The sequence below is a fragment of the Pelodiscus sinensis genome, chromosome 6 (assembly GCF_052426305.1).
Source record: "Pelodiscus sinensis isolate ZL-2025 chromosome 6, ASM5242630v1, whole genome shotgun sequence".
Lineage (NCBI taxonomy): Eukaryota > Metazoa > Chordata > Testudines > Trionychidae > Pelodiscus > Pelodiscus sinensis.
This window is the reverse complement of record NC_143057.1, coordinates 114,771,269-114,792,789: the sequence shown is the minus strand read 5'-3', so window position 1 is coordinate 114,792,789 and position 21,521 is coordinate 114,771,269. Positions and strand designations below refer to the sequence as shown.

General features: G+C 41.8%; 1 protein-coding gene across 4 annotated transcripts in view; it reads left to right on the top strand.

Annotated features, from left to right (window-relative positions):
- DCC (DCC netrin 1 receptor) overlaps window positions 1-21,521 on the top strand; it is a 999,406-nt gene that overhangs the window by 322,771 nt on the left and 655,114 nt on the right. For all 4 annotated transcript variants that reach the window (XM_075932654.2, XM_075932652.2, XM_075932653.2 and 1 more), the window contains exon 2: window positions 17,007-17,327. In XM_075932654.2, the coding sequence (XP_075788769.2) occupies window positions 17,007-17,327 (321 nt within the window). The remainder of the gene's footprint in view (window positions 1-17,006; window positions 17,328-21,521) is intronic.

The window sequence follows — 21,521 nt, the reverse complement described above, 5'->3', positions numbered from 1 at the left end:
CTACACCTATGTGAGAGAGGGGTAGTCATTACTGTCTTAATTTTACAGGTAGGTAAGTTAAGGCACAAAGAGGTTAAAGCCTGACTACACAAAACAAGGAATTGAGTACCCGAATCTCAGTTTAGGTGCTATTATGGTAATTGAACCTACACATTTATCCTAAGAAAAGTATGTGAAAATTTATAAGATGTCATAATAACCTATAACAACTAATATTGGTGGGAAAAGATGGGAAAGAGAAATGGACTGAATTAGACCAATCACAAAGGCCGACTGATAAAACTGAACTGTGTGAAGATCATGTTTGGCAAACAAGGAAATGCAGATCTGAAAGTTGATGACCCAAAATGGATGTGTTAGATATTAGGCCTAACTATTGGACAAAATAATGAGGGGATGGGCTGTTCCATCCATCAGTGTCTTTTAGGATTCTTAAAATAAAGACTTGGAGGGGAAAATGTAGACACATTGCTGGCGATGGTTGGAACACGTTTCATTATCATGGCTACCATGCCCTCCATTTCCTGGGATCTGAGGCCTCCTTCATCCTAGTCCCAAGAAAGACCCTGACTAGGCTGGGCTGGGGAGAGGGACCCAGATAATAGTGTCACCCCTTCAAGCTTCAGAAGATTTCCAAATACACCTTAGATGAAATGGAATCCAACTTTAACAGCGGCAGCAGCAAGTGCTCCAGCCCATTTCAACCAACTTCTTCTCTTTTGCCCAAAGAGACAGTTATTACCATCTTGATACCATCTAAGAGACTGTTAGACAAAGGGGTTTTCCTTCTAAAATCTCTCTCCAGCTGAAAGGAAAGAGAATAACGGATATGGTTAAAATTAAATTTACTACCTTACATTTGTAATGCTTTAACTCTTTTCCCCCTTCTTTCCTGTATCTTTAATGAAAACTTACACTATTCAAAAATTTAAAAAGATTTTAAAAAAATCTTTATTTTGCCATGGTTCTAAGCAGCCTAAGAGTTGTGCATACAAATCCCTGAAACCTGTTTAATTTTAGACAGTAATTGAGTGTTATTAACATCTTTGGGCTCTTATGCTACATCTAAAATAATAGAAGCTTAGTGTCACTTTCATGACCACTGCAATGGACAGTATTTCCACAGAACCCTGCAAGGACCTGAATGTGGTACCTTAGTTTTTGGAGTAAGCAAGGGTCTTAGTTTCCTATGGTTGTGCACTTCTGCTCCTCTGTGGGTGCCTGGGTACCTATCTCCCAACTGAGTCTCATGGAAAGTCAAAAACCAGGGGAAGGGATGAGTTGTCTAACTCGCCTGTGGTGAGTTTGCATAAAATAACTGAGATTAACAGATGAGGCACCTTTGGTGATTAGCGCTCTCTTCCAGAATGTAGGAGACTCAGGTTTTAGTTGCACTGTTCAGCATAAGAGAATGATGGGTTCCCCACCTCAGGCTGTCCCATAGTCTAGTGATTGGAGCACTAGCCTAACAGGTGTCAGAGTCCAATTCAAATCCCTCCCCCCACCCCTCAGGTTGAGGAGAGTCTTGAACTCAGAGGTGTTCCACATCCTAGGTGGGTACTTTAGCCACCACTTAAAGGTTATGAGACTGCTCCTTCACATGTTCCTCTTTAAAACTTTTTATTTGGTCCAATTTGCTTACATTTTGAAAATGTCATTTTAAACAGGAAAACCTTTAACAATTTCAGAACTTTTTCCATCACTTTTTCACGTGAGTTGAAAAAGCTGTTGATCCTGAACAATTCTGGTGTTGGCAAACTGGAATTGTTTTAGAGTGTATGTCAGAGACAGAAAAAAAATCAGGTAGAGTTCAGTTTTCCCCATGAAAGTCTTATATATAAGTCCCACTGAAAATCATAAGAATTACTCAGATCCTGTGGGGGAAGAATTAGCCCCTTAATTTTGGTGCAGAAAGACTGCAGTATTTATACTTAGAACAAAAGGCTGGTTTTTGATCGGAAGAGATTACAGTCTGTGTTTCTGTAGCACAATGGGGGTCTTATTCCTTCACTGGGCTCCTACATGCTAGAGTAATTCACGTAATAAAGGTGTTAGTATGTTTCAGGTTAGCAAAAAAATCTTTCTGTAATATCACTGTACTTCTGAAAATGGGAATTTATTTCAAATGTTTATATTGTGGTTTGCCTCAATTTATGTATTACTGTTTTTACTTTATGTATTTCTAATTGAAGTACAATATGAGACCTTGATAGAAATCTAGTCCAGGCCCCTGCATTGAGGCAGGACTAAGTTATCTAGAACGTCCTTGACAGGTGTTTTTCTACCTGTTCTTATAAACCCCTAATGACAGCGAATCCACAACCTGCCTTGGTAATTTGTTCGAGTGCTTAACTATCCTTACAGTTAGGAAATGTTTCCTAACGTCTAAACTAAATCTCTCTTGCTGCAATTTAAAGCCATTATTTCTTGTCCTGCCCCTAGTGGTTAAGTAGAACAATTTATCACCCTCAATTTTATAACAACCCCTTTACCTACCTGCACACTATTATCAAGTCCCCACTCAGTTTTCTCTTCTGTTGACTGAACAAATTCAGTTTTTTCAATCTTTCCTTATTGGTCATGTTTTCTAGACCTTTCATAGTTTTTGTTGCTCTCTTGTGGACTTCCTCCAATTTGTCCATATCTTTCCCAAAGTGCGATGCCCAGAATGGGACACAGTACTCCAGTTGAAGCCTTATCTCTATGAAATAGAGTGCAATTATTATTTCTCATGTATTGTTTGCAACACTCCTGGTAATACATCCCAGAACAATGTTTGCTTTTTTTCAATAATAAATAATAAATTCTCATATTTTGTTTGTGATCCACTATAATCCCTGATCCTTTTCTGAAGTACTCCTTCATCGGTAGCCATTTCCCATTGTGTACTTCTGCATTTGATTATTCCTTCTTAAGTGGAATACTTTGCATTTGTCTGTACTGGCTTTAATTTTATTTATTTTCCGTAATTTTTCCCGTTTGTCTGGTTTGAATTTTAATCCTGTACTCCTAAGTGGTTGAACCCTCCCAGCTTGCTATCATAAGTGCTCTATGCTGTTATCAAAACGATTTTAGAAAATATTGAATAGAACTGAACCCAGGACAATTCCCTGTAGAAACCCACTCAATATGCCCTTCCATTAAATTGTGAACCATTGATGACTACTGAGTGTGCTTTTCCAAACAGTTGTGCACTTTCCTTATAGTAGATTTCTCTAGGCTATTTTTCCCCAAGCTATAATAATTTTCAATTTAAATTGTAGGATTAATTGAGTTGAAAGGAAAATGACACATGAAAGCTGTGATTGATTATAAAACCATTTTTTTTCTCTTTGGGGAGGGTTGGTGCATTAGGAGAGCGTGGAAGTCAATGTCTGGCTTATATTTACTTGGTTATCCCCGGAACCAGCCATCTCATTTGCTGTTGGATGTCTTAAACTTTGAATTATGTGCAGGTTATTCTATTTTTTTTAATGAAAAAGTTCTTTAAGGTTTTTCTAACCCAACCAATTCATTCATGGCTTTATAGTGCATTTTTATTGTGTCAAGAGAGGAAAGGCTGTGCATCTGCAGAGTATACAGTATTTATTGCCTTAGCACTCCCATTCATTATTGTAACAGAGCAGTTTGTTTTGTTAATGAAGACCATTTTGCTATTCTCCCAAAAGCCTTTTACTAAAAATGGGAGCACTTTAATTTCAGGGATGAAAGGGAGAGCTGCTCTGTCCCTCCCCATTTTATAAAGTTGGAGTGGATAAAGTGGGATAATGGAGACAATGTATATGCAAAGGGGAGGCAGCTATTTTTTATTTGTAATTCTGCTGTCAGAGGTAAATCCAGTTTCTATCTCCATACCAGTTCCCAGTTGGGCTGGGTATGTACAATGGGTGAGCACTAACTTCCATGAGTGCTTCTAGTATGCCAGCAATGAGTGGGACTGGAACCCGTCAGGCCTCACCACCACGGCGCCTCCTGCTGGACTCTCGTGGAATTAGCTTTTCAGCTCTGGAGCACCCCCTTTCGGCTGTTGTCTCACCTGCTGTTACCTGTTTTCCTCCACCTCTGTGTATTAGGACCCAAGGCCTTCCTAGACTGTTGTGCTCTTCCCTACCACAGTGCCCCCACACTCTGGAATCCTCTCCCTCTGGGATCCCCAACCCTCTATGCCCACCTTGTCTCAGCGACCTACTGCCAGTTTTCATTTAGCCCTTGCCTCAGGGGCAAACTGCCATCTGAAATGGCCACTCATCATTGGCAAGGGTGTGTGGCCCTGCTGCTTTTGCCAACCCTGGCTGCCTCTCTGCAGCCCTAGTAGCCTTAGGCCTTGCTTCAGACCCTGCAGACTGGGAGCTTGCCTGGCCAGAGCTTTCCCAGCTCTGCCTGCCTTTCCCCAATCCTGCTCTAAATCAGGAAGCCACCAGCTTCCCTGGCAGTTAGGTCCTTCCTGCTCCACAGCAAGAATGAGCCTGACTTTCCTCCCCTCCAGGAGCCTGCCTTTGTACTGCCCTCATCTGGGCCCTAATTAGCTCATACCTGCCACAGTGCTAGTTCCATAGCCTCACTCCTCCAGCACCTCTCCCTTTTTACCCCTTACAGGGCCAGTGCAGGGCAGATGCCCTGTCACAGTGACATTGTTATGGGTGAGCAGGAGAGCTAGGGGATTCCATACTCCATGAGGAAGATGGAAGCCATTATTCTACTCTGACTTAATGCAAGGAATTCCGTAGTTTGAGTTGTGCAGAATGTAAGACTAGATAATCAGTGGTTTATTTTAGAGGAGCTACACAAGGTATTGTCAGTGACTGAAGCAGGTGGTGTGCTGGGAAGTAGGTAAACCCTATGCTGTTGGGGACTTGCCAGCTCATCCCTTGTCATTCCCCAGTACAAACACAGCCCTAGAATCTAACATAAACAGCAGTCTACAATTTGTCTGTGTATCATTAGGATAATTGATATTTATTAGCCTCTTTGTAATTTTCTGCTTTTTGTTTTCCAATGGTGGATATAAATCACACCCACAACAGCCGCTGTGGATGTGTTTGTGTCTATTATGTTGTTCCGATAAGACTGGCCAGTTTCACCTTCCTGATGCAAGTTATTGAGATTGATTGAAGCGCCGTGCTTGTCCTATCCAGAACACTATGTAATTAATGTTTCATTATGCTAATGTATGCAAATGTACGAGTGTGCATTTGATTGGGAGGAGAGAGAACAAAAAAGGATTAAAGAGTTCATTCTAAAGTACAAATTAATTTATTGCATTACTAAATGGCCTCAGAGGAAGGAGGGAACACATTCAGAGAATGAACAAAAATGGGAACAAGAAAAATACTGCCTAAATATATTGTCTCTGTGACATGGTTGTGCTGTAGCACTGCAGAGAGGATTCAAATGGTGTTATGCTGGAGTATTGCATAGGAGCTATGGTGTTTCTATATTTCATTTGATTTGGTTAGTATATTGCACAGATCTCGTTGGTAGACCTGGTTTTTACGACATTTCTGTTTCTCTGTCTCTACGGGTGTGCCTAGACTACAAGATTTTGTCGACAAAAGTGGACTTTGACAAAACTATACCTGCGTCTACACTGCCGCTGAGTTCTGTCAACATAACGTTGACAGAACTCAGCAGTTTTGTCGATGTCTGTAAAGCTCATTCTACGAGGAATAACACCTTTTGGTGTTATTGCATCTACACTGTCCTTTGCATCTACACTGTCATGTCAACAAAGTGGCTTGCTTTGTTGACAGAACTGGATGTAGTCTAGATGCTCTTTGTCAACAGAAGCTTTGTCGACAGTATCTGTCAACAAAACTTCTGTCAACAAAACTTCTGTCAACAAAAGCCTGTTGTCTAGATGGACCCTGTAGGTGTGCACCACAACATTCCATGCCCTGAGTCCTCCATGCCTTATTGTCATCTCCAAGTTATCTCTAGGGCTTTCCTTTTCCAATCCATTCATGTGTTCTCTTGAGCCAGTACCCTTCTGATACCTCTCACTATTATCCATCCTTTCAGCCTCTCCTCTCCTTTGGCACCTTTCCCTCTGTTTTTAAGATACGGTGTCTTTATCGTAAAAATCCCTAGCTTTCTTTCATATCCTTCACTAGGAATGTTTCTATCTGTTCCCATTGCATCTTCTCTCTCTCCTTTATTCTGATTTTTTGTTCTTTCCCTTCCATTGAGATCATTGTCACTGAGTTTACTAATGATCAGTTTCTGGCCAGGGGTGAGGACCTCTTCTCTATCCTCCTCCTTTTTGATGCAACTCTTGCCTTTGACACACTCACATCAGTTCTCCTCCTTGAATCTCTTTCCTCCTTGGCTTTGATTCTGTGCTGTTGGCTGTCTTCCTGACTTTTGATTACTCTTTCAACACTTTTCTGTGGCTTCTCCCACCAGATGGTGTCCCTTTTCGCTATGCACTTGTCCCCCTCTTTTTCTCTGAGTATAATTTATCTCCAGGTGACTTCCTTGCTTGTCATTGCTTCAATTACTATCTTCTAGAAGGATGAAACCATAAATATCTATCTCATCCTCCCTCACCACAGCCTTGTTTAGTCCCACCCCTAAGGCTACCTCACAGCTTCTGGCAAACAGAGGCTAGGGACACCATCCCTGTTCATGCTACATAGTAGCCATTGATGAACTTACTTTGTTCTTATTGGAACCCTGTTATGATTTGGGCCTTGCCACCATCTCCTGGCAAAGAATTTCACAAATTGATTATGCAGCCTGGGGCCACTTAAAAAATGTCTCAAGTGGCCTTCAGCCAAAAATTATTGCCCACCCCTGGTGTAAGCAATGATTCTTCACGGAGGTTTTGCTGCAGTGGGAACTTGATTCTGATGCAGACAGAGTTCATCTGGAGGTTTTGGAATGGTGATTGTTATCTTTTGGAAAAGTTTCAGCCGTGCTGAGTACTCTTCTGGCCAATATGAAGGGTAACAGGGCTAGGTCCTGCACTCATCCTGCCCAACTTGAGGTTACCCTATGTCACAGGGATCATTAGTCGGAATCTGTCCTTGTACCTTGCCCTGATAGGAGGAGAAGTGGGTGAAAAGTATCAACTGGATCTTATATTGTGGGAGAGAATGGTTTTGTTGTAAATACCAAGCCAAATGGACATGCCAAAGTCAAGCCCAGTTAAATGAATTTCTTTTTCTCTGCACTCAGCTCCCAGGCTGCTGTCTTTTCTCTTTCCCTCTGAGTTTGACCCCAGCAGATGCTTTTCTGGTTCAGTAAGGATCACAGATTGTCTGAATGCCGAATGTGGGTCATTACACCACCCACAACGCGCTGTGGCCAAATCCTGCTGGCTCATTCTCCCATCCCCCTCAAATTTCCCCTTCCTTCTCCTATTTTTCTCTGGTACTACTGCCCAGGTTTCCCTTCTCTAAGCCATTTACACGTTAGTATACTTTATAAGTGTTTCATACATTGGTGCTTCCCTTCTTTGGGGATTGTCCTCATTCACAGGATCCACCATTAACCCCCCAGTGACATCACACTGTTCTAGAAGTTTCAAGCCATGGTCAGTACATGTGGCAGGCTGGACGGGATTGGCAGCACAGCACTGTTCCTTTAAAAAAAAATGCCGGTTGGGTTCTTTGTTTTGTTTTTTAATTGGTAACTAAAAGAGAGTGAAAGAAAAGAAAGCAGTTTCTGACAAAGAATGCTTTAAATAGCATGTTCTGAACTTTAAAAAGTGCTTTAAAACATTTTGATAGGGATTTTCTGTTTTCCTGGTGGTGGAGAAGAAGATACGGCTACACAAGGGAACAATGAAAGTGACTGCATGCTGAGTGCTGTCAAATACAGAATAAAGAAAGGAAGGAAAAATCTTTCTTTTACCTTCTTTCCGTGACAGTCATGTTAGGTGGTGCCTGTAATTATAAAAGGTACCATGTTTTCAGATAGAAATGGGATTTTTTTTCAAGTTGGTGTCTCTTTAATTGGAAGCGTGTTGCTTTTAAATGCCTCAAAGCACTGCTGTTCACGAGAGTTGAGCATTTTGCTTCTCCTCTGAACAAACTTTAACCTTCAGAAGCAAACTAAATTAGCACATCTGGACACTTGAAAAGGAGAAGACCGAAAATGTTGCAGTATTTTTACAAGATCCTAAAGCACGATTTTTTTTCACAGAAATTTTATGTGCAAAGTAGCATGCACAGTGCATGGGTGGCATAAGGGAACAGGTGTATTCCAACTTCATATAGATAGCTGCAATTGTTTGGGGCTTGAATGAGCTAGCAAATGTGCATAGCATTGAATATGAATGTAAAAAGCCATGTCATCCTTTTGGTTCATGCAATAAAAGGCCTAACGACAACCCAAGCATAGGCAATAACACAAAATAGCACCAGCACATCACATAGCACCAACCAGTTACATTCAACAACCAGCAGTTGATGAGTTCAAATAAGAACTGGCTTAAGCTGAACTCCATCTAATAGTCATTCAAACTTTATTACATTTTAGAACAGTCTGGGCAGGGTAACTTGTATGCCAAAGTTTTAGCACCCAAAAGCTGTGGTAGCTTATTTGCTGGTCTCTGGGGATCCTCTATCTGGAAATCACTCCTGTGTATAGAGTATTTTGGGGTCCCTTTCACAGCTGAAACCCTACATTGCAGACAAATGTAATTGAGGCCCCAAAGTCCTAGCAGAGAGCCAGATACAAATACTTGACTGCACAGGTGGGTTAAGAAAAGCAGAGCGCCAGTGGGTGAAAGGGGAGCTGATAGGGACTGATTTCCATCTGGCAGTCATTGTTTGTAAGGAGACTGAGATTCTCTAGCTGCTAGTAGTGATTGCAGGATATAGAATTTCTTCAACAAGAGTTTCTTTTTAAGTAAAGAGGACTTTTATTCTTGAGATGCCTTTATGCTTTCTGCAGAATATAGAAAGAAGTGGCTGACTTTAACAACTGCCTGTAAGAAAAGAGCTGACTTTTGTCCTCCTACAGTGAGCAAAACATTAAAAACAAATCAGAGACACAAGATTATGCAGTGTGTGTTCCTGTTATAGAACTGTCAGGTTTTTTAATTCAGTGTCCATAAAAAGTCTAAAAAATTATCCAGCAGTGACGGAACAAGCTGCAAGTTCTTCTCTGCAATTACTCTGGCTCTGTGCATTTTACCACTTTGTCTGGATTTTGCAAAAAACTGTCAAATTATTATAGAATTAATCTTTAATGTTTTCCTTCTGATTCCACAAAAAGATGAATGCTTTAATTTTTTGTGAACCATATTAAGTAGCTTTAGCAAAGTTGCTCAAGTCTGTGTCATGACCTCAACATTGTGCAATCTTACATTTTTTTAAACCTTTCTCTGTTAAGGACGAAAGGAGTTGTTCTGTTTCTGATACTTTTAGAAATGGTAACGCTTTTCATGGTTGAAATTTATGTCTTTCTCCCTAAGACACATATAAACAGGGTCAGGATAGGGGAGAAGGATAGGGGAAATGTAGGCCCTCGATCACATGATGAGGCACTTTGAGTCAATGTAGAAGCATACCCCATTATGATGACAGCGAATCATGTGCTGTTAGAGTTGCTGTCTTTTGGTTGTATTATAACACCAATATTCTAACTAGTAGTGGGTCAGTAAAGGTTCTCTGTAGCACCAAGTGGCAAATTCTGTCCTGATCTGTCATGGGATGTTTCTGTAGGTTCCTAAAGAGTTGCCATATTTTATTATGTAAGTGGCTGAGCTTCAATGCTGATTTACAGATTTGTTTTTTGAATGTGAACATTGTTGAGTTTGCCATTTCCTAGATAAAGCAAAGTATTATGCAATGTTTAATAGGCAAGCAGATGTTAGGTTCTGTTAACTAGATTGGCTTAAGACAGAAATTAGATTTGGGCTATTGCTCTCTTTAGCAAGCAGTACAGATTGAACCTCTCTAAACCGGCACACTCTGGTCCTGCAACATCCATGGTTTGGTATGATTTTAGTTATTCAGAAGTCCACTTATCATGGGTGTAGCAAGGTTTCCCACTGTCCCATGACATTTGTTTACAGCCACCAGTCCTGGCTCTGAGCGTTCCGTGGTGGTGTTCAGCTGTAATTTTCCCCTAAATGTCATCTAAGAGCCCAGTAAACAGTGGGGCTGTGTCTACACTGGGCCACTTATTCCGGAAAATCAGCCACTTTCCCGGAATAAGCTGCGAGCTGTCTAAACTGGCCCTTGAATTTCCGGAAAAGCAACAACGCTCTACTGTACAAAATCAGCCGCTATTCCGGAAAAACTATTCTGCTCCCGCTCGGGCATAAGTCCTTATTCCGGAACACTGTTCCAGAAAAGGGCCAGTGTAGACATCCCAGTAGTCTTTTCCAGAAAAGCGCGTCTACATTGGCCACAGACGCTTTTCCGGAAAAAGAGCTTCCTGCCAATGTAGACACTCCTTTTCCGGAAAAACTGAAAACGGAATAGTATTCCGTTTTAAGCAGTTCCTGAAATTCATGCCAGTGTAGACACAGCCTGGGAGCACTGATAATGCTGCTAGACAAAAATGACCTCCCGTGGTTCAGCAAATTCTCTGTTTTGGCACTGATCAGGTCCCAGACTAGAGGGGTTCAACCTGTAGTATGTATTAGGGGAAATAGTCTATACCTGATAACATAGATGACATCAACTCAAATAGTCTTAAAAAGGCTGGCCGGAATGGCATCTCTGTCTTATGCAAGAACAGTGAGCTGACTTCCTCAAAGACTCCTGCTGACGTGTAAAGGCAGCTGACTCCAACCTTTCCCACTAGATAGAGGTTCTTGTATCACCTTTATCAGCATAGTATCTGGACACCTTCCATGATGTGACTAACATGAGTTGCATGAAGCCTGTTTTTTCTCTCATACTCTTCCTAGGGGAGAACTGTGTCTCTAGTGGGGTGTTTTAAAATGGGTTTTAATTTTAGTTTATATACATGCTGCTGTGTGTGTGTTAGGTTTGCGGGGGGGGGGGGGGGGGAAGCTTTCACGGGGAGTTGTGGATCGTGACATTTCTGATGATCTTTGGTTCCTGTGGGAGTTCACTTCACACTCTTGGGCTGGCCCTGAAGAGCCCTGTTTTCTGAATGGACAAATTTTATTCTTATCGTAGGGTAGGCAGAGCAGGGATTGAATCTGAGTCCCCACATCATATGGAGTGCAGTGGCTACTAGTTAATGTACATGTATCTGTCTGTGTGTCTGTCTATATACCCTCTTCCTTCTGCCCTTCCCTCACCCAAAAAAAGTCATCCTGGACCTGAGAAATGTTTTGTTAAAACTAATATGTTCCTACGAAAAATGTTACTTTCAACAAATTGGCATTTTCCAAATAAAATTTAGTCTGAAAATTTCTGACTAGCTCTGAGCTCAGATGCATAAATGAAAAATCTAAATTACAAACATCAAACCCATATATTTAACCTGAAAGCCTGTTCTTTATATGTGCTTATTAAGCACCAGTTTCTTGGGAGTTAATGACACAATTTCCTAATAAAAATTTCTATGGTATCAGTCAAAATACTGCAGTAGAACTATGTTAAATTGCTGTGAACATCACTATAGATTATTATAAAATTTTATATAATGTCTGAAGAGCTGTTCCATGTATCATAACCCTTGGATTCAGATTACAAATTCCTTGGATGAAACAACCTTGTCTTTCTACATGTTACATATAATATCAATGCATATGTTGGTCAGATGATAAAAAAATGCGTGTAATTTAAAGTGTTCAACTTCTACGTTTAGGACTGCATGGGTTATAATAAAATGATTTTTAAAAGACCTCATTTTAATCTGTTTTTAGCCTCATTTCAGTATTAGCTGATTTTGAACAAATAGAATATTGTGCCAACTTTTGCTTTGTTGTAGGCTACTTGGAATTGTAGATAAGTGTTTACAAATCTGAGTACTATGCTAATTTAATGCGAGATCTATAGATGAATTCAAAAAGGCCTCTGAGAAAATGTATATGCATGACTTCCATAAATGCATTTTATTTTCAGGTAGTTTACTGTGCTACTATGTCAGATAGATGGAAATACTATTACATTTGCACATTTCAAATAACTTGAGTGCAAAACTTTTATTTCTTAACGTGTGTGAAAAATAAGTGAGCTCTGAGGTTGGCCTAGTCACATGCAGTTGCGAATATGAACTCTCTTCTGTTTTTGCAATGGAAGTAATCAATGCAGTACATTCAAAAAGAGCGGATTACATTTCACAAGTCCAGAACAGGAAGTGGAAGGATTCAGAGTGGGGGTCTGATTTAAGAACATCAAAATTTACCTTTTAAATGCTAGTTTTGAATGTGGCTTGGAAAATGATAACTTTGACATCACTCAATGTTACCTGTCAGGGAGAAAGCTAATGGGCCTGTAAACCTCTGCCTCCGAGCAGGTTTTTGCCCAGGAACCATTATGCCCAAATAAATTGTTTAGTCTTTAAGGCACTACAGGAGGTACATTTTTGTGACAGAAGTGCAGCAACTTCCGAGCCACTGACTCATTTGTGCAAACTTTACTCATGTTGGTTATTGCATCTGCAGATAATCCCATGGAAGTAATTAATGCCCTCTGCAGGTAACCTCAGTTTATATTCACCAAACTTTCAGAAGCAGAGGGTTTCTAAAAACGCCGATGAACATGATGCTCAGTTTCATTGGTTTTCATGTTTGAATGCTTGGGATTATTCATAAACTTTTTTTACTGTTTAGTGCCTATTTGCAAATCGGAGGGGTTGCAAGGAAAAGATCATTAAAGATGAGAAATTAAAGAGGTAATGATAGATGCCAGATAAAGACAGTGGGTTGCTCGGACCACCTAGCACTGAAAGTGTAGAAGAGACATTTGTGTGTTTCAGTCTAATATAAACAAACTCCTGTACTTCAGTGCAGCTAACTTTACTCCTCTCTCCTACCCCTTTATTTTAATTATTAGTGTAAATTTTAATAGTCTAGAGGTTTAAAAGTAGTTTGCAAATATAAGTCTGGGTCTTTGAAATGAAATGAATCCATTGTCCATCTCTGGGGGAAAACAAACCATCCCTCCCCCAAATAGGATTGCCAGGTATCCGGTATCTACCAGATAGTCCGGTATTTGCGCTCTTTGTCCAGTAAAAAAAAAAATCAGAGAATACCAGACATGTGCAATGTCTGGTATTCTCTGATTATTATGGCTGTGCACTGGATGGAATCCTGGCGTGGGCGGGGAGAGAAGCTGGAAGGCGGGGCCACGATTGGTGCTAGGAGTCTGTGATTGCGCAGAAGCCTGGCAGGGCTGGGGGGAGTGGCTGGGATTCACATTCACAGGCTCCTAGTGCTGATGGCAGCCCTACCTCCCAGCCTGGGAGTCCCAGCTGGGAGGCGGGGCCGCGATCGCTGCTTTGGGCACTTCAGAAGCCTAACCAGGGTGTCCGGTATTTTTGGGGAGACCATCTGGCAACCCTACCCCCAAATGGTAAAGGTGAGGAGCTTAATGGCTGCATTTAGCTGCTTCTGCTGAATTATTAACTCAACTGAGATTTTCTAATATGTTTAAGATAAAGCACAATTGGGCGGAGTCTTCTCAAGGAATAGAACAAAGAAGTTTTATAGCATCTTGGAGTCTTCTAACAACAACAAATTTAAAATCTCTGCTGGCTTTACCTAAAGAGGAAAGCATCCAGGACAGTGCTTTGCCATGCAAAGATTTGACTTTGGATCTAGTTTCCAACAGTCCGCTCTTTATTCCATTGATGTCCGTGTGTGTTTTGCCATTAACTTGAATAGCTGTCTCTGCTGGAGATTAGGAATCTTTCAGAGATGGCATTTCAGCTTTTGGAAGACTAAGGGATAACATTGTGGAGATCCTTTCCTGCCTTGTGCCCTGAAATGGCTATTTCCAGTCTGGCTCAGGAGGGAAGGTCACATTGATTTGCTGTCCTATGAAGAAGTGGTGCAGAGCAATGATTTCTAAATGGAATTTGTGTAGGCCTCACCAAAAGTAGATTTAATGGTCATCATTTGGGAAGCTAAACTCAGTTTTGGAATTTCTAAAATATTTTGTAAATTCATCTTTTCTCCCTGTTTTGAATTCAACTCTTACTGCATTAATTAAACACTCACTAGAGATAAAATACTACTCTATTGAGAGTTTATTTTCCCTCACAGGAGAATCTGGAGTTTAATCATAAAAAGTATGTGTAAAGAAAAAGAAAAGTGGATTACTGCAATCTACTTGAAAGAGGACAATATAAGATGACTGTTTCAAAACTTTACCAAGTGCAAAATATTGTTTCCTGGTTACTTAGAACATATTTACTCTTTGCTTCATAAACTGCACAGCCCTCATATTGACTTCTAAGTGCAATTTAAATGATGATATTCTACTTTAAAACTTTCTGTGATTGGGCTTCAATACCAAGGTGTTCCAGTTGAGCAGAATTATATGTCTAGCTTTTGTTCTTCTGGTTTGTTCACTGTTCATCTAATAAAGACTAAATATGTGTAACATCGAGACATACCATAAAAGTTTTCAGTCCCTTAGCTTTCTTGTTTGCAGGTTCATGGAGTTTACAACGGATTATGGAGGAAAAGGTGTGTGGAAGTGCCTTGTAAAAATCGAGGGCACATAATTTGGAATGTTCGAAAGGATTGGTTAGCATATGATTGAGGGTTGCTTGAGAATTCCTAGCTATTTATTCAGATAGGAATATAGCAGACTTTTTTTAAAGCATCTAAGCACCTAACTTCCATTGCTTTAAAAAAAGATTTAGATGTGTTAGTTGTGAAAATCCCAGTAAGTAGCTATCAACACTGTTAGGCACCTAAATACCCTTACAAAACCTGTCGCTTAATCCCTCCACCTTCTTGGACTTTCAAAAAATCCTCTTTGAAAGTATATGACTGTTTCTTCAATCTCTCACCACTTCAGGCTCCAGGAGCAATATTTCAGAGAAGGGTTGGAATTGTATTCACACTCCAAAAGCATTACGGGTTGTTCAAGCTGTTAGGTACCTTGCACTAAAGCAATTTAAGCTAACTGTGGCTTCTGAAAAAAATATGAATAGCTGAAATTGCAACTGGAGTGCAAGGGTAATCACATGAAAGTTAGTCTTTTTTTAACTTCTGTTATTTATGTACTCCCTACATTTAAATCTGTCATAACCCCACTGTATATTTCAAAGAGTTTTTCTGTGTGTGTGCATGCATGTGTGTGTGTGTGTGTGTGTGTGCGTGTCTATTCCTCAGCTAAAGCATATGCACCCCTCCCCCAGCTGTACCCACTGTACCTGCAGCAGCCATGGACAGGTTTATTTAATGTTTAAGTCCTATTTTCTCTTTGCATTGGAGCATTTGAAGCAAATTGTAGGTAGAGGGCTACTTTGGATAATTATTCCATTGAGTCAATTTAGTATTTCAGAATGAAATTTCATAACATAAAGAAAATGCCTGCTCACTGCTCCTATTTCCCCATACATTTTAAGAGTCTTTTGGTTTATTAATTAAAAATAATTGTTCCTTTGATTAAGAATTATTATTGTTTTAAATCTTCTGCTCTGATACATTTGTACGTCTGCATCTGTAGAAGGAAAGCTGAGGTTTGCTTAATGGCAAATATCTACCTGCTTTCCATTCAGAGTCAGCAGCTTTAAAGACATGAAATGTCCTGTACGTTTTGACTAGATCGTTTAGCAATCATCAGAAGTTATAGGGCCTGATATGCCATAGCCTGCACCATGGTCTTGTAACTTATACTTGTGCCAAGTGAGTGTAAAGTGCTTCCGAATCAGAATCCAATTTTCATGCACTTTGCATAGGTGTAAATGCTTGGAAAAGGGTCAATTTGGTAGGAAATCAAAATCAGGACTATTTTTCTTCCTTTTATTTTGCTATTAGAGAATGTAATACAATTGACTAGTTCTATAGAACGTTATAAATTCTCTATTTTGTTCTTATCCATTGCCTCCTAACTCTGCAAGGCTGTAGAGTGGCCTGTGTTGCAGCCTTTCAAATTATTCTTGATGCCTTACTGCCGCATTTCTCAAACTGTGGGTCACGAGCAACTTAGAGGGGGGTCGCAGTATCACAAAATTTGAGAATCCCTGCCTTACTGTGATGTCACACAGGGATGCGGTAAGAATAGCCTTTAATAGCTGCTGCTGTGACACCAGCTCAGCTGGCACCCAAGCCACTCCCCCATTGCTTTCTCTGTTGCAGAGGAATGGAAAAACAGCCCAGAGGAATGCTTTTGAGAATGTGGTGCCATTCCAGTTATAGGAGAAAATCTTCATCATATACAAAAATTTGGCTGCTCTTCCAAAGGGAGTGGGGGGGTCAGACTTGTCTAATCTCTTCTGAAAGGTTGTTCATAAAGGCAGAGACACCCAAGTGCTATTTGCAAGTGGCTCAGGTGAAATCCAGCTCTTTTCAGGGATCCAGTATAACCCACACACCCAGTGGGTGTGGTTCACTGTCCCATGTAGTGGCGCTTAGACTTCTTAGAGTGAGAGAGCTGTAGAGCTCACTCATTGTTAACCTGAGAGGCAGCTGGCTTTATAGTCCAAACTGCAGAGGCTCCTACACTAAGCTCCAGAGGTCCCGGTTCAAATTCACCTGCAGATGGTTACACCAGCACAAGCCCTATGAACCAATAAGAGTAAATTCCGTTTAAACCATCCAAATGATTCTGAAATGGTGAATTCACTTTGTACTGATCTCTCGCACAACTGGAAATTCAACACATTGGCACTTATTTTGAGGCATATGCGGGGGTGGTGGTGTATATTTAGCTTTGTTTACATGCTAGTCTCCTTTCTGTAAAAATTATATTTGAACTGATGGCATTCATCTTGGTCTTACTTTAGCCAATTTGCTGAGACATTCTATTTTTAATTAAATTAATTCTCTGAATGTTTGCCAGGCACCCAATGTGTCTTCTGGGATTTTGTGTTCATACTCTTCAATGAGTTAATGCACCAGAACTGGCATCTATCTCCCTGTACATGAGTGAGTAACTGAGCTTTTCTTATTTTAGGTTCACAAGTTCAGGGTTTTACATCATTGCGGTTCCTGACTGAGCCTTCAGATGCTGTCACCATGCGTGGAAGTAATGTACTGCTGAATTGCTCAGTGGAGTCCGATCAAGGAATTCCTGTCATTAAGTGGAAGAAAGATGCAGTCTTCTTAAACCTGGCAGTGGATGAAAGGAGACAGCAGCTGGCCAATGGTTCCCTCTTTATTCAAAGCATAGTCCATTCCAGGCACCATAAACCAGATGAGGGTCTCTACCAGTGCGAAGCTTCTTTAGAAGGCATTGGGGCTATCATCAGTCGGACAGCTAAAGTCACTGTAGCAGGTAGGAATAATTCTTCTGTCCTTTGAACTGCTGGCAACATTGTGTTGTGTGAACAATTTTAAAGAAGCTTTAAAACACAGGGAAACATTCTTCTGCAGAAATGTGTGATTTTGGTCCCTCACTCTTCCCAAAAATAAAACCAGACATGACCTTCTGCAACAGTAATTTATTTCTGACAAGCAACTACTCTTGCTGAAATTTACGTCTAATCAGCTTGTTGTTGCTGTGAGATATTTGCTGCATATTTATTGTCTTCAAAACAAGAGGAAACCTTTGAAGTTGGAAATTAACTGCTTTCTGAGTTAATTCAGACTTAGAAAAATAAAATGCTGAACTTCTGTGGGATGTAAAATGTGCATAATTTGTTTTTTTAGTTTAGGTCTTTTTTTTCTCCTGACAAGAATCCATTTGTAGACTTAATTTCTGTGGCTTTTTTTTTAAGTACCTGGGAGGAGATATAATGTGGTGGTGATGAGAACAGAATATTGGTCAGCAAGAGACCTGGATTTGATCATGGCTGTACCCCTAAGTTGCTATATGATAGCCATTTAGACTTATATTATTACAGGTAGTCAATAATCCTGGGTAGCTCTATGTTTGGGGACCTAACCTGAAAATCCTGTAGGAACACTAGAAGTACTAATCATCCACACGGGCAACTGAAGACAAAAGGGCTTGGCAGGTTCTGGGCCTTTGTGAGTGCTTTAAGTAAGTGGGTCAAAAATGTAGTCATCTCATGTGAGTGGGCACTTAAAAGGATAGTCAATAGCTTCTTCACATCCCCATTTGTACAATGGGAATAACTCCACTTTACGGGATAGCCAGAGCCCTTAATCAGCTAAATGTTACAAACGATCCTTGAATAAAAGATTAAATAATGAAGTGTTGTATTTAATGTGCTGTGGCATCTAGCTTTTGGTCTATTTATGTAGTATCATTGTAAACCATTATTAAAATATTTCACAGGGCAATGGGTTTTCTTTTTATCTGGAGCACTGTGTTGTTAGATCTGGCTTAGACTGAAATAATATTTTGGCTGCCTAGAATTGTAGAAAATTGAACTGGACTTCTTGCAAGTAGATCTCCAGGACTGAACCATATTCTCCTATCTCATTTTACTTACTATGGGAGACCTTCAGGCTCAGGATCCTTGTCTTAAGGACTATGGATAGAAATTGGACATTCACATTCTCTATGATATATTGCAAAATTAGGGTCTCCCAGAGGTGGACCCCTTTATTGCTTCCAGGAACAAAAAGTGTCATCTGCTTTGCTCAAGAGGAGGGCTAGGTTATCTGTCTCTGGAAGATGCCTTTCTCTGATCTTGTATGAAGGGAATAATCTATGCATTTCCGCCAACACCACTACTATTGAGAGATCAGATATGATCAGGCTTGACCTTTTAACTACTATGGACACCAACCCTTGCCCCACACACTATCTAGGGCAGTTGCTCTCAATGAGGCGTATATGTACTCCGGTAGCTATGCAGTGATCTTCAAGGAGGTACCTCAGTTCATCTTGATATTTGCCTAGCTTTGTAAGAGGTTACATAAAAAGTACTAGTGAAGTCAGCCCAAACTAAAATTTCATATAGACAGAGACGGGTTTATACCTGTTCTATATGCTATCCGCTGAAATTATGAGCACAGTATTTATATTCTAATTGATTTATTTTATAATTATACAGGTAGTCCCCGACTTACGCGGATCCGACTTACGTCGGATCCGCACTTACGAACGGCGCTTTCTCGCCCCGAAAGTCGGGCGAGAAAGCCCCGTTCGTAAGCTGCTCCGGTGCCCCTGGTCTGCTGGAGACCGTCTCCAGCAGACCAGGGGCACCGGGCGGGTTCCCGCGCTTCTGAGGCTTTGCCAGAGCAAAGCCTCAGAGGCGCGGGGAACCGCCGCTGCTACCGCTTCAATCTGGGTGCCTGTGGTCTGCTGGGGACCGTCCCCAGCAGACCACAGGCTCCCGGACTGAAGCCGCAGCCGCAGGGGGGTCCCGCGCCTCTGAGGCTTTGCCAGAGCAAAGCCTCAGAGGCGCGGAGAACCGCCGCTGCTGCCGCTTCAATCTGGGTGCCTGTGGTCTGCTGGGGACCATCCCCAGCAGACCACAGGCTCCCGGACTGAAGCCGCAGCCGCTGCGGGGTCCCTCGCCTCTGAGGCTTTGCCAGAGCAAAGCCTCAGAGGCGCGGCACCCCGCTGCCGCTGCGGCTCTGCTCCCCGTGTCCCTGGTCTGCTGGGGGGGGGGGGAGCGCAGCTAGTGTGCTCCCCCCCCCCCCCCCAGCAGACCAGGCTTTTGTTTTGGACTCTGGGGCAGAGCAGCTGGGGCGCTGCCGATTGGTCCTGTAGCGCCCGCTCTGGGCACTACTGGACCAACCCGGCAGCACCCCAGCTGCTCTGCCCCAGGTCCTGATTCAGCCGCTGCTGGTCAGTTTCAGCAGTGGCTGAATCAGGACGCCTGGGGCAGAGCAGATGGGGTGCTGCTGGGTTGGTCCTGTAGCACCAGGAGCGGCGCTACTGGAGCAACCCAGCAGCACCCCAGCTGCTCTGCCCCAGGCGTCCCCAAGTCAGCTTCTGCTGAAACTGACCAGCGCTGACTACAGGAAGCCCGAGGCAGAGTTGCTCTGCCCCGGGCTTCCTGGAATCAGCTGCTGATCAGTTTCAGCAGCAGCTGACTTGGGGACGCCTGGGGTTCTTAAGTTGATTCTGTATGTAAGTCAGAACTGGCGGTCAGTTTCAGCAGTGTCTGAATCTGGACGCCAGTTCCGACTTACATACAGATTCAACTTAAGAACAAACCTACAGTCCCTATCTTGTACGTAACCCGGGGACTGCCTGTATAATAAAAATGAGAAAGTTAGACATTTTTCAGAGATTGTGTGCTGTAACACTTTTTGAATTTTTATGTCTGGTTTTTGCCAGCAAGTCATTTTAAAGTGAGATGAAACTTGGTTGTACCCAAGAAAATCACTCCTGAAAGGGGTACAGTTGTAATGAAAGATTGAGAGCCACTGCTCTTGAAGATACTCACTCCCCAACCTGACCACTATCACTGATGTCACTGATGATCATCTTGCCCACACCAGCTAGAGCAGTTGTTCTCAACTCGTTTCAGTCCACAGACCACCAGGCCAATCAAAAAAATTTAATTGACCACCTCCTTTTTGAGACATGATAAAAAAAAAAGCAGACAACAAACATTTTGGATTGAAATTTATTTCTTACTAACAGATTTTTGGATTATCTTCTCACTGACAAGCTTTTTCAATGTTTGGAGTGGTACTTGATAATGCACAATGAATATCGCTTTCCACTGCAACCCGATTCCTCTGTTTGGACTTAACATGCAACAAACACAAAAATCCAGTCTCACACACATAAGTTGATGCAAATGGCAAAAGAAATCTGACTGCATGTGCTGACAAATTTGGGTAACTCCCGGTCATGCTGGCCCAAAATTTCTCTATGGTAGACTGCTGGTACATGTATTGAGCCACAAAATCATTTTTCAGATCAAAGAATTCCTCCTGCAGGTGACGCTATGGAAGACACGCTGCGTGCTTGTGAACACAGCGTAAAACAGCCTAACAGCAGTGCCTGCTCATGCCATGTGACTTCAGACAATGTTCCTGTGGACCACTGAAAAAGTCACCATGGACCACCAGTTGAGAACCACAGAGGTAGAGAAACCCATTTTCCTGCCTGACTTCTCATATCAGCCTGCAGAGGCTTTTTTGCTTACTGAGCTCTCCACAGCATCCTGGTACAGTTACCCCCAACCTAATATCTTTAACAGTCATGGGAGACCTGCTTTCCCAACTCGATCCCTATACCACATGGGGATCAAAATTTCCCACCTCAAGAACCAAGGACATAAATCCCCAACCCACCTGAAAACACCCATTCCACTACCAAAGGGGATACGCTCTCTACCAGACTAACCCAACTAGAAGCTTCAGGACAGCTGCATGCTACAATCAACATGTTTTGAGGAACAGCTGCCTCAGAGGGGAGCCTTTGAAATGTCTTTTGTTGGTCTTTTGCTGATAGTGAGTTCAAGTAAATGCACTGGTCTCTGCTTTTCCCTGTCAATTTATTCTCTGGTTGTGTGTTGCCTAAAACCCTGACTCTGAGATCTCTGGGGACAGGGATTTTCTCTGTGATGCTTGTACAGTGACGGGGTGAAAGACC